Source organism: Ahaetulla prasina, chromosome 1 (genome assembly GCF_028640845.1).
Source record: "Ahaetulla prasina isolate Xishuangbanna chromosome 1, ASM2864084v1, whole genome shotgun sequence".
Lineage (NCBI taxonomy): Eukaryota > Metazoa > Chordata > Lepidosauria > Squamata > Colubridae > Ahaetulla > Ahaetulla prasina.
In genome coordinates this window covers 177,892,738-177,905,182 of record NC_080539.1, presented here as the reverse complement: position 1 = coordinate 177,905,182, position 12,445 = coordinate 177,892,738, and the positions used below count along the sequence as shown (strand labels likewise).

At 41.5% G+C, this 12,445-nt stretch overlaps 1 protein-coding gene across 2 annotated transcripts in view; it reads left to right on the top strand.

Annotated features, from left to right (window-relative positions):
* COMMD1 (copper metabolism domain containing 1) overlaps window positions 1-12,445 on the top strand; it is a 121,070-nt gene extending 108,625 nt beyond the window's left edge. The window contains exons 3-4 of one of the 2 annotated variants that reach the window (XR_009155042.1): window positions 3,575-3,730; window positions 11,649-12,445. Coding sequence is in view for 1 of the 2 variants with exons in the window: in XM_058182733.1 (XP_058038716.1) it covers window positions 11,649-11,756 (108 nt within the window). In the remaining variant the exon portion in view is untranslated. The remainder of the gene's footprint in view (window positions 1-3,574; window positions 3,731-11,648) is intronic. The other variant, XM_058182733.1, reaches the window with a different exon arrangement.

The following is a 12,445-nucleotide window of genomic DNA, read 5'->3' as shown; positions in this document are numbered from 1 at the left end:
ACAACACTTAATGATAGTCATAAGGAAACAGTCAATATAAATCTTAATGATACCAGCAACAAGGTTACAATCATACAGTCATAAGTGGGAGGAGATGGCTGATAGGAACAACGAGAAGATTAATGCAGACTTAGTAACTAGTTTGACAGTGTTGAGGGAATTATTTGTTTAGCAGAGTGATAGCGTTCGGAGAAAAACTGTTCTTGTGTCTAGTTGTTCTGGTGTACAGCGCTCTATAGCGTCATTTTGAGGGTAGGAGTTGAAACAGTTTATGTCCAGGATGTGAGGGGTCTGTAAATATTTTCACAGCCCTCTTTTTGACTCGTACAGTATACAGGTCCTCAATGGAAGACAGGTGAGTGGTAATTGTTTTTTCTACAGTTCTAATTATCCTCTGAAGTCTGTGTCTGTCTTGTTGGGTTGCGGAACCAAACCAGACAGTTATAGAGGTGCAGATGACAGATTCAGTAATTCCTCTTTAGAACTGTATCAGCAGCTCCTTGGGCAGTTTGAACGTTCTGAGTTGGCACAGAAAAAACATTGTTTGAGATGCAGTCATTGATATAGAAAGAGAGAGGAGAAGTGGAGAGAGCACAGAGCCTTGTGGAGCCCCAGTGCTAATTGTACAGGTATCTGATATAATTCTGCTTAGCTTCACCTGCTGCTTAAGTTAGGAAGCTTATGATCCAGGTAACTGTAGCTGGTTTAGCTTACTTCAGGTAACTGTAGCTGGTTTAGCTTAGTTAGAAGAATGTCTGGAATGATGGTATTGAATAGTGCACTACAAAGGGGACCCTTGCGTAGGTCTTTGGAGACTCAAGATGTTGTAGGATGTAGTGCAGAGCCATATTAACAGCATCATCTGTTGATCTATTTGCTCGGTATGCTAATTGCAGGGGGTCTAACAGCAGATCTGTGATAGTTTTCAAGTGAGACAGCACTAGCCTTTCAAAGATTTTCATAACTACAGATGTTAGAGCAACTGGTCTGTAGTAATTCAGTTCCTTGATGGTGGGCTTCTTCGGCACATTAAGAATACAGAGAAGATGTGGTAGAATAACAGTTAATGTGGGGTTCTTAGTGCTCTCTGAGCTTGGTTGTTTTCTTAAAGACATTTCATTACACAAACTAGGTAACATCAATGCTGTCAGTACTGACGATATTACCTAGTCTGGGTAATGAAACATCTGCAAGAAAACAACCAAGCTCAGAGAGCACCAAGGATCCCTCATTCCAAACCTGAGCTACAAATATTCTCCTTTATTGGTAACAGTTAATGTCAAGCTTTTCCCCCATTATCTCCCTTATCCTTGTTTCTCACAACTCTCATCACTTTCAAAGATCCCTTCATGTTATCACCTTTCCGTCTAAACATCATTATGGCTATCCTGGCAATATTATTGCTTCTTATTATTGCAGCAGGTGAAGCTAAGCAAGATCACATCAAATACCTGTACAATTAGCACAGGGGCCCCCCAAGGCTGTGTGCTCTCCCCACTTCTCTTCTCTCTGTATACCAATGACTGCATCTCCAATGATCCATTTGTTAAGCTACTGAAGTTCGCAGATGACACAACAGTGATTGGTCTCATTCGAGACAATGACGAATCCGCATATAGACGAGAGGTCGAACGACTAGCCTTGTGGTGCAACCAAAACAATCTGGAACTGAACACACTCAAAACCGTAGAAATGGTGGTAGACTTTAGGAAAAACCCTTCCATACTTCCACCTCTCACAATACTTGACAACACAGTATCAACAGTAGAAACCTTCAAATTTCTGGGTTCTATCATATCGCAAGATCTCAAATGGACAGCTAACATCGAAAACATCATTAAAAAAGGACAACAAAGAATGTTCTTTCTGCACCAACTCAGTAAGCTCAAACTGCCCAAGGAGCTGCTGATCCAATTCTACAGAGGAATTATTGAGTCTGTCATTTGCACCTCTATAACTGTCTGGTTCGGTTCTGCAACCCAACAAGAAAACACAGACTTCAGAGGATAATTAGAACTGCAGACAAAATAATTGCTACCAACTTGCCTTCCATTGAGGACCTGTATACTGCACGAATCAAGAAGAGGGCCGTGAAAATATTTGCAGATCCCTCGCATCCTGGACATAAACTGTTTCAACTCCTACCCTCAAAACGACGCTATAGAGCACTGCACACCAGAACAACTAGACACAAGAACAGTTTTTTCCCGAAGGCCATCACTCTGCTAAACAAATAATTCCCTCAACACTGTCAGACTATTTACTGAATCTGCACTACTATTAATCGTTTCATAGTTCCCATCACCAATCTCTTTCCACTTATGACTGTATGACTATAACTTGTTGCTGGCAATCCTTATGATTTATATTGATATATTGATCATCAATTGTGTTGTAAATGTTGTACCTTGATGAACGTATCTTTTCTTTTATGTACACTGAGAGCATATGCACCAAGACAAATTCCTTGTGTGTCCAATCACACTTGGCCAATAAAATTCTATTCTATTCTATTCTATTTTAAGGAGTCAGGAAAGGTGATGGGAGATTATGATCTGCTTAGCCTAGCTAATGCTGTTTTCTCTTTAAACAATTTGCACAAGGAAATATCCATCAATCAAAATTTGTTTGCTGGTCCAAGGCTAAACACCATGAAGAAATACACAATGTGCTGGTTTACCAAAAGCTGACCTAAAGAGGTCAAGCAGAGATTGACAGGAAAAGGAAGGTGCTTAAGAAACACCAAGGAAAAAATATATAGGTGTAATAAGGTGCAGGGGATGAACTGAGTTTAACTCATAGAATCATCTATTACAATGTTCTTCCTGTCAAAGACTACTTCAGCTTCAATTGCAAGAATACATGAGCAAACAATAGATTTAAGCTTAAAGTGAACCGCTCCAATCTTGATTGCAGAAAATATGACTTCAGTAACAGAGTTGTTAATATTTGGAATATACTACCTGACTCTGTGGTCTCTTCCCAAAATCACCAAAGTTTCAACCAAAAACTGTCTACTATTGACCTCACCCCATTCCTAAGAGATCTGTAAGGAGCGTGCATAAGAGCATAAACATGCCTACCGTTCCTGTCCTATTGTTTCCTTTCGTTCTATCCAATTAATATAGTATTACATAGTCATACTTATATATATATGCTTATATATTGTATAGTTATTTCATGCTTTTGCTTATATATACTGTGTGACAAAATAAATAAAATAAAATAAAAATAAAAATAAACATACAAAGGATGTGGTAGCTTGCGCCCCAATGGGTCCTACAAGGAGTCGCCAATGCCTGCTCCCACAACTCTGCTGCATCTTAGTGCAACTTTTGAAAAGCTGACAGCTGTGTGCTGCGACCAACCACTTTACTACAGAGAAAATTCTCTGCTCCGTAGTTCAATAGAAAGAAAGTATCTTTAGTTTAGATATCAAGGTCAAAGACTTAGAAGACAGTAGAATAGAAAAGGTAAAGAAGAGATGACCTATTGCTTTCTAAAGAAGCTGCTCCCAATGAGATTCCAGTCCAGTTGCTGCTGGCTGAGATGTTTACTTTTCTCTTCCTTTCAGCCAACGTCAAAGCAGGGGAAGGGGGGACCAAACCACAAAAACAAAATGGAAATTTTCCTCTTCTCTTGCAAAAGCGTACCTGCCAGGAGAAATCCACTCTCCTGAATGCCTTCTCAGCATTCATTTTCCTGGCCTTCCATTTGCCTGAATTGACAGGTCAGCTATTTTCCTTTAGCTCATTTAATGTCTCAAAATTCCTCTTCAAATAGAAATTTTCCTTCATTCATTACAATATAAAGCTTCATTACAATATAAAGCATTACAATATTTGACAGCTTTTATCGACAAGCTATTCCTGTGCAGTTATCTTATATGCTGTGTTTTTTCATTGTTAGGGGAGAAAAACTGCTGTTAACTGTGAGAGTTATTTAGGGACACAGCCAGACTCATTCTTTTTGCTGTTAATTTACATTATGTGTATCTAATACTTTGCACGTACTAAATGGAGCTAAGTAAAAAAAAGGGGGGGTTAATTTGTTTTGAGAGCTGCTAAATAATCCTCCTTTGATTTATGTGATAAACATGGATTGAAAAAAATACAATTTAATATTATAAAAGCAATGAAATTAAATCTGTTGCGCTATACCAGATGGAAAGTATTCCTTGGGTTTGCTCCAGTCTTTTTCGCTTAATTTCCAATGACATCTACTTCATTAAAAAGAATTATTTTCTCACTTTATAATATGGCACAGAAAACGATACTGCCTTTCAGATTGTATACCCCAAAGCCGTGATGGTTGAACCAATGGCACGTAGTGCCCTCTCTGTGGACCTGTGAGCCGTAGCCTCAGTTCAGCTCCACCGTGAATGCGCATGCGCCTCCTGCTGGCCAGCTGGTCTTTGTGTCTCTGTCGCGTGGGCATGGGCATAGGAAGCAGGGTGCATGTGGAGGCATGAGTGCATGCGTGGGGGCAGGGCATATGCGGGGGGTTGCACGCACATGCATGGAGTTGGGGCGCATGAGGGGGCCACACACACATGCGGGGGGCACGCACGCATGCATGGAGGTGGGGCACACATATGCGGGGGCACATGCTCAGGGACCACACGTGCATTGCATTTTGGGCTTTCGCGCGTGCGCACTTTGGGCACTCAGTCCAGAAAAGGTTAACCATCACTGTCCTAAAGCAAATACATGTAGAAAAAAGATATTTGGCATATTAATTATATGTGCTTTTCATTTTTTCATCAATGAAAATGAATCATTGAAATAAGCATCACTTTAGATATTTCAAATGTCATAATATTTGTGCCAAAAATACAGACACCAACTATCATAGATAGGTAGACTGACAGAAAGATTTGCTGCCAGAAATACAGGCAACTGGGCAAATAGAATTACTGTAGTGCTTCCCCATATTTTCTTTGAGAAAATCGTACCTAGTGATTACACATAAACAACAACTAGTTACCTAAAGCCCTATTTGGACAATTTTTTACACCTAAGGGAAGGCAACCTATTTTCCAAAATGTAGATCACCACCTTCGTTCTCAGATTAGTCATAGGACATAATCAGAAAGACCCCTGTAATTAAAGCTGAAATACGGAACACTTTTATAGAGAGGACAGAGAAAAGTCCACTTATATGTCTTAGGTTTGTACCCCTACAGCTCTCAACTTCAGCTCTCAACTTCAGCCCTGTGTATACCAATATCATGTCTGCAGATCCTGTTTCATGTGCCTCATTGCCTACCATCCTAAACAATTGTTTGCCTAAGGTTTAAAAATACTCGCATTACAAGATGATACAATGCAGTCCTAAACACTACCACTTAATTGTATCATTAAAAGAATCAAATTAGGAGTGTTCCCTTTCAGTCTTGTAATACAACCTCTATTTTATGCTATTAAATTCTAGTGCTACTGAGTATATGGATTTCAAATAACAGAACATTAGTTTCTTTAGGATTAATATAAAAATATCACACATCAGGAACTGACTCCCTCCCCCACCCCCGGGGCTATTAATTCCAGATGCAGTACTTTTCAGGTACCAGCTGCACTGCTGCCAGATCTCAGAACCCACATGATGACTTTGCATTTCTCACCATTTGGAGGAAATGGTGACTAACCAGTCTAGCTTTAAATTTAGTCCAGAGTTGTTTAGGAAACCAAAGAAAACAGAGGTTTGGAACAGAATGCAGGTGGATTTTGTCACTGGCATACCGAAGTACTGAAAATTATTTTAGCTACATTGCAATCTTTTGGATTTCTAGTAACAAAAAACATAAATATTAAGATCAAGCAAAATAAATATCATCTAGGATCAGTATTACGTGTTAAAACATGCCCTACCTTAGTTGCTATTTCACCAACGTTGGTAAGAACATATTGGAAATGAGAAATGTTCTACAAAGTATTACACACTTTTTCTGTTAAATGTAAAGCTGGTCCCCTTACAGAGTGGAGGAGCTACTGTTGTGTAATTACCTAGGATTGGAGCATTAAGGGACAGGGAAGTACCAGTCCTTAAAATAGGATTCACCAAAGGATGTCTTTGTTCTTTTTGAGAACTGTTAAATGTCACTGGAAAAATATGGGAGTGTTAGAAACTTGGCAAGAGGAAGAGAGTTCCATTTCGAAGGTTTTGATAAGAAACATACTTGACTGTGCTGAAGCAGATAGGGCTTATCAATATAGGAAAGCTGAACAGACAAGCCTGGCTAAAATAGCCATATAGATTTCTTTGTATACTATAAAAACTAGGCTGCAAATGAAGAATTCCATTGGCAGTATGCATTTTGTAACTCAGTACACAGCTAAGAAGCACCATCTCATTGGTTTCATATTGGGGCAGATATGGCGGAAGCTGTTTGAGAGCGATTGCGCGCTCCGGCCCCTCAGACTTCTCCCGTTCCCCGAGTGGCCAGTATCCCCAGGGCTTGGACCTTCGGCTGATGTTATGCAATGCTAGGTCCGTAGTGAATAAAGCCCCCCTGATTTATGATCTTATACAGGGGGGGGCTGCAGACCTTATGGGCATTTCGGAGACTTGGTTGGGCACGGAAGGGGGGGTTCCCCTGGTAGAGATGTGCCCACCGGGTTTCCGGGCATTTCATCAGCCGAGGGCCCAAGGTAGGGGTGGAGGGGTGGCGGTCGTTATTAGAGAGAGTCTGGAGCCGATGGAAACCACTGTTCCTCAGATAGCCGGCTGTGAATCCCTTTACGTGAAGTGGGGGCGTAGGATGCAGGTGGGCTTGTTGATCACGTACCTGGCTCCTTGCTGCGTGGCAACAGCCCTGCCCGAGTTGCTGGAGTTGATAGCCGGGATGGCAGTTGATACCCCCAGGCTTATGGTCATGGGGGATTTCAACTTGCCATCAGCCGGTGTGTCATCGACAGCGGCTCGGGAGTTCATGGCCTCCATGACAGCCATGGACCTGACCCAATTAATTGATGGCCCCACCCACGTGGGGGGAAGCACACTGGATCTGATTTTTGTCTCTGGACAGTGGTTGAGTGATCTGCAAGTACGAGAATTAGTCATTGAACCTTTGTCATGGTCAGATCACTCTCTCCTTCGTCTGGACTTTCGGACCGCCACTCAACACCGCAAGGAGACGGGACAATACGTTGGTTCCGTCCCAGGCGACTGATGGACCCGGAAAGGTTCCTGATGGAGCTTGGGCCGTTCCCTGGCGACCTGGCCCACGACTCGGCTGAGGAGCTTGTTGCGGCCTGGGAACAGGCCACGGTGGGCGCTTTGGATCGAGTCGTGCCTTTGCGGCTTCTGACCCGGCGTAGGTCTCAACCAGCTCCTTGGTTTTCTGAGGAGCTGAGGGAGATGAAGCGCCGGAGAAGACGCCTAGAGAGCGCGTGGAGGTCCAGCCGTTCCGAAACTGACCGAACACTAGTTAGGTCTTTTACCCAGACCTATCTGGTGGCATTGAGGGAGGCCAAGTGGGCCTATGTCTCTACCCTATTGCGTCAGCAGAGAACCACCCAGCCTCCCTGTTTAGGGTGACTCGCTCCCTCCTTCATCAGGAGGGTGGCGATGATCCCTTACAGGGTTGTGCTGAGGATTTCAGCAGGTATCTGTTTGACAAAATCGCTCAGCTTCGGGACGGTTTGGACCAAAATTGGTTCCAGGCGAGGAGACGGAGGCTAGTCTTGTTGAGACCATCTGGGAGGAGTTTGATCCTGTGGCTCCCGAGGACATGGACAGGTTGCTGGGGCGGCTGAATGCCACCACATGTTTATTGGACCCATGTCCCTCCTGGCTGGTGCTGGCCACCCGGGAGGTTACACGAGGCTGGCTCCAGGGGATTGTCAACGCTTCTTTGAGGGAGGGTGTTGTTCCCACCGCCTTGAAAGAGGCAGTGGTGAGGCCCCTCCTCAAGAAGCCTTCCCTGGACCCAGCTCTTCTGGGCAACTACCGTCCAGTCTCCAACCTTCGCTTCGTGGCGAAGGTTGTTGAGAGTGTGGTGGCACATCAGTTACCCCAGTACCTGGATGAATCTGTCTATCTAGACCTGTTCCAGTCCGGCTTCCGACCCGGGTACAGCACGGAGACAGCTTTGGTCGCGTTGGTGGATGACCTCTGGAGGGCCTGGGATAGGGGTTATTCCTCCGCCCTGGTTCTCCTAGATCTCTCGGCGGCTTTTGATACCATCGACCATGGTATCCTGCTGCGACGGTTGGAGGGACTGGGAGTGGGAGGCACCATATTTCGGTGGTTCTCATCCTATCTCTCCGACCGATCGCAGACGGTGTTGGCAGGGGGGCAGAGATCGACCTCGAGGTGCCTCCTTTGTGGGGTGCCACAGAGGTCGGTTCTCTCGCCTCTCCTGTTCAACATCTACATGAAGCCGCTGGGTGAGGTCATCAGTGGTTTTGGGGTGAGTTACCAACTGTACGCGGATGACACCCAGCTGTACATTTCCACCCCTGACCACCCCAATGAAGCTGTCGAAGTGCTGTCTCGGTGTTTGGAGGCCGTAAGGGTCTGGATGGGGAGAAACAGGCTCAAGCTCAACCCCTCCAAGACTGAGTGGCTGTGGATGCCGGCATCCCGGTACAGTCAGCTGCAACCGCGGCTGACTGTTGGGGGCAAGTCATTGGCCCCGATGGAGAGGGTGCGCAATCTGGGTGTTCTCCTGGATGGACGGTTGTCTTTTGAAGAACATTTGGCGACCGTCTCCAGGAGAGCTTTTTACCAGGTTCGCCTGGTCCGCCAGTGATTCTCTCAACAACTGCAGCAAAAGTGACTTAAGTTCATCACCATCACATTTTGCTTAGAGACCAGATTGCTCGAGAGGTGTGTGTGTCTGCCTAGAGTTAAACCCTAACCCTTTTCCATCTGCTCCTTCCAGTGAAAGGACTTTACGTCACTTGTTTCCCAACCTTGAGATTGCAACACCCTTGTTCGATGTTACGCAATGGTTCTATCTGGCCTGAGCAGCTGATTTCAGTCTTTACAAGACAATGAAACTCAAATATGCAGGAAAATCACCAAACTGCTAACAGCTACCCACCAGTTCCATCCATACTTAATACCCCTGACAAAAAAGTTGTTGTGGCATTTCTCAACAAGACAGACACAGACTTCAGAGGATAATTAAAACTGCAGAAAAAACAATTGCTACCAACCAGCCTTCCTTTGAGGACCTGTATACTGCACGAATCAAAAAGAGGGCTGTGAAAATATTTACAGATCCCTCGCATCCTGGACATAAACTGTTTCAACTCCTACCCTCAAAACGACGCTATAGAGCACTGCACATCAGAACAACTAGACACCAGAATAGTTTTTTCTTGAACGCCATCACTCTGCTAAACAAATAATACCCTCAACACTGTCAAACTATTTACTGAATCTGCACTACTATTAATCTTCTCATCGTTCCCATCACCCATCTCCTCCCATTTATGACTGTATGACTGTAACTTCGTTGCTTGTATCCTTACAATTTATATTCATATTGTTTCCTGATTGCTTATTTGTACCCTATGACTATCATTAAGTGTTGCCTCATTAAGTATTAAATTTGTACCCTATGACTACCATTAAGTGTTGTACCTTATGATTCATGATGAATGTATCTTTTCTTTTATATACACTGAGAGCATATGCACAAGACAAATTCCTTGTGTTTCCAATCACACTTGGGCAATAAAGAATTCTATTCTATTCTACTTACAATTCTTTACTACTTTCTCCTTCCTTTATTCTTTCCCCCCAGGCAGCTAATAGGGACAAATAGCAAGAGTATTTTCCACTCCCATACTGTTATACAAACTGCAGATTGATCTTTCAGCACAGTGCCCAGCATGAACACAGATGTATGTATGTGTGTATATATATATGTGTGTGTATTTAATTTGTCTGCTGCTTGATTCCCAGTGGCTCTGATGGCATTCTTTTGTAATATTGCCTCCTTTTATTTTCCAGCAGAACTCCTATGTCTTTTACACTTCTTGCTAGTTATATAGCATCCTAAGCCTATAAGAAAGTAAAGAAGGAAATTGCAACTATTATTCAGCTGTCCTCTATGCAGCTTTCAAAAGCATTCTCTATCTCAAATAAAGCTTGGATTGTTTCGGCTCTTTCCCATGTCTTTGAAAGGATAAATAGATAGAGGTGACTCCAGCTTCCTTATCTAGCTTACTTCAGGGATTCTCCTGCAGGGGCTCACTGTCATGAACCCAATAAACAAGAATTCATGTTTGCTACTGCAGTCATTGCACTAAACCATTGTTTTTTTAATCATGGGCTTTTGAATAAGTCTTAGCCAGATTCATACACTACTATAAATCATTGTTTACAAGTTACAAGAATTGGGTTCATGAAGCATCCTCCACTGAAATCAAACAACCACATTATTTAAGCAAGATGCTCATTATGATTGAGCCTACATGTTTGGTGTCTATGTCATTTATAAAGTTGTTGGTTTTTTTGGTTCCTTGTTGACTAAGGAAAACCAGCCCAGGGTTTTGTTGGTCTTGTCTCTTTGTTAAATTTTGACTATACATTATATATTATTCAGCTAAAATCAACTCCATCCAGAGAAATTTCTATGATCAGACACAATATTTGTATCATTTAGATCTGATATGCGAATGGTTTGTTCTTGCCTTTCTCCAAACTGTGTTTTGAATGTGCCAGAATCCTAGGCTTGGGTTTTCTTTGTTTACTTATTTCGAAGATTTATACAGCTGCCCATCTTAAGTATACAACTCCGGGAGGTAAACAATAAAAAAAAAAGAATAATTTTGGGAAAAAATCCCTAACCCAGTAAAATAGCACTGTTCAAAAAAAACCAAAAAAACTATATAATAATTCTATAAAACACACAAATATATTTATCTCTCCTAGTAAGAATAAGTAGTAAATATTGGGGAATATAAAGATCAATTGCTTCTTCCACATATTATTCTTATATACCATATAAGTCATCATAAAACACATTCTGAAATAATTTGCAAGCTATCTGATTTAAGTTTTGACTGTTCTAATAGCACTTCATTGATTGCAAATTTATCTAGACTGACTAAAGTAAAATTATAGAGAACCACATTCCCTGAAAGAAATCTTGGAATTGTCAAGCTAATACAATGTATATCCAGAGAAGAATATTGAGATATTTCCTGGACTTTGATAACATTTTCAAAAACAAAAATTATCTGTAGGAGGCCTGGCTAAGTATGGTTGGCAACATACAAGGAGTTTATGCAAATATGCAAGCATTTTTATCAGTTGATAAGTTCTTGTGAGAAGCATTCCTGAATGTGGAAAGTGTAAAAATCAGACATTCTGTTCTCAGATTCTAAAATACTCAGGATGCTTCTTGGCAGAACACGTGAGGCACCAAGTATACCATTTAGTTGAAAAACCAGGTGCTGCAACTTCAGGAAGTCTATAAAAATGCAATTGTGTGTGCATGTGTATTCCTGTAGTAAGTCCACAAAAGCAAGATGGACAGCGAACAAATTTAATAATAAAATAAAAGCATGCAAAATTTGATTTTAGGCCGGGAAGAAGGTCATTAATTCCACCTTTTGAATAGAGTGTTGAGTGCATTTTCACGTTAAAAAGTTATCTAAACCTATTCTCTTTCTTCCTTTTTATTGTAGGAATCTGAGCTTTTGACCATGGAATTTGATGAGACCGAATTGAATGAAATGTTGAAAAAACTTTCAGAGATTGAAGACAGCATTATTTCTCTGACCCAAGCATCCTGACTTTTCACTTAAAACAGTGTTTGAGTCATACTAAGGTTAACCTTAGTTATACGTGTAGATATCATACTGTTCTTTCAGCAGTGTTTGAAAACTAATACATAAACATGGGATCAAAGAGGAGAAAAAAAGATAACGGAGGCATTCAAACTAATGTACATTAAAGCAAAAGAACATAGCTGAATTCATTGAAAGAATATATTCCTCCAGAAAAATGCTGAATAAAAGAGCAAATATATTCACCTTTTCCATTACTTTTCACCTTTTCCATTACTGACATCACTGTATTCATCCAGCCACTGAAAAGCCATTTGTAGCAATGGTGGCTGTACATTTGTAGATCCAGGAGAGGGAACTCCATAAAAAAATTATTTTTCTTTATTTTGCTTCATATTTTCACCTGTTCAAAATGGGTTGTTACTTGAGGAAAATGAAACAGTAGTGTATTTTAGTTTTTTCCATTTCTGTAGCACAAAACCTAGCTATAAACACTAATAAAAGGTGGTCATTTTTTAAAAAAAACTATATAAAGTTCATTAGCAATAGAGAGTAAATACTGTATGTATTCACAAGCATTTTCAGCATTAATTGTTTCATTATCTCAGCAGTATAGTATTGAATGCTACAGAACTTATTGAAAATGCAGAGTATATGGACAAAACATTAAAGAGAAATGGATATCAACTCTAGAA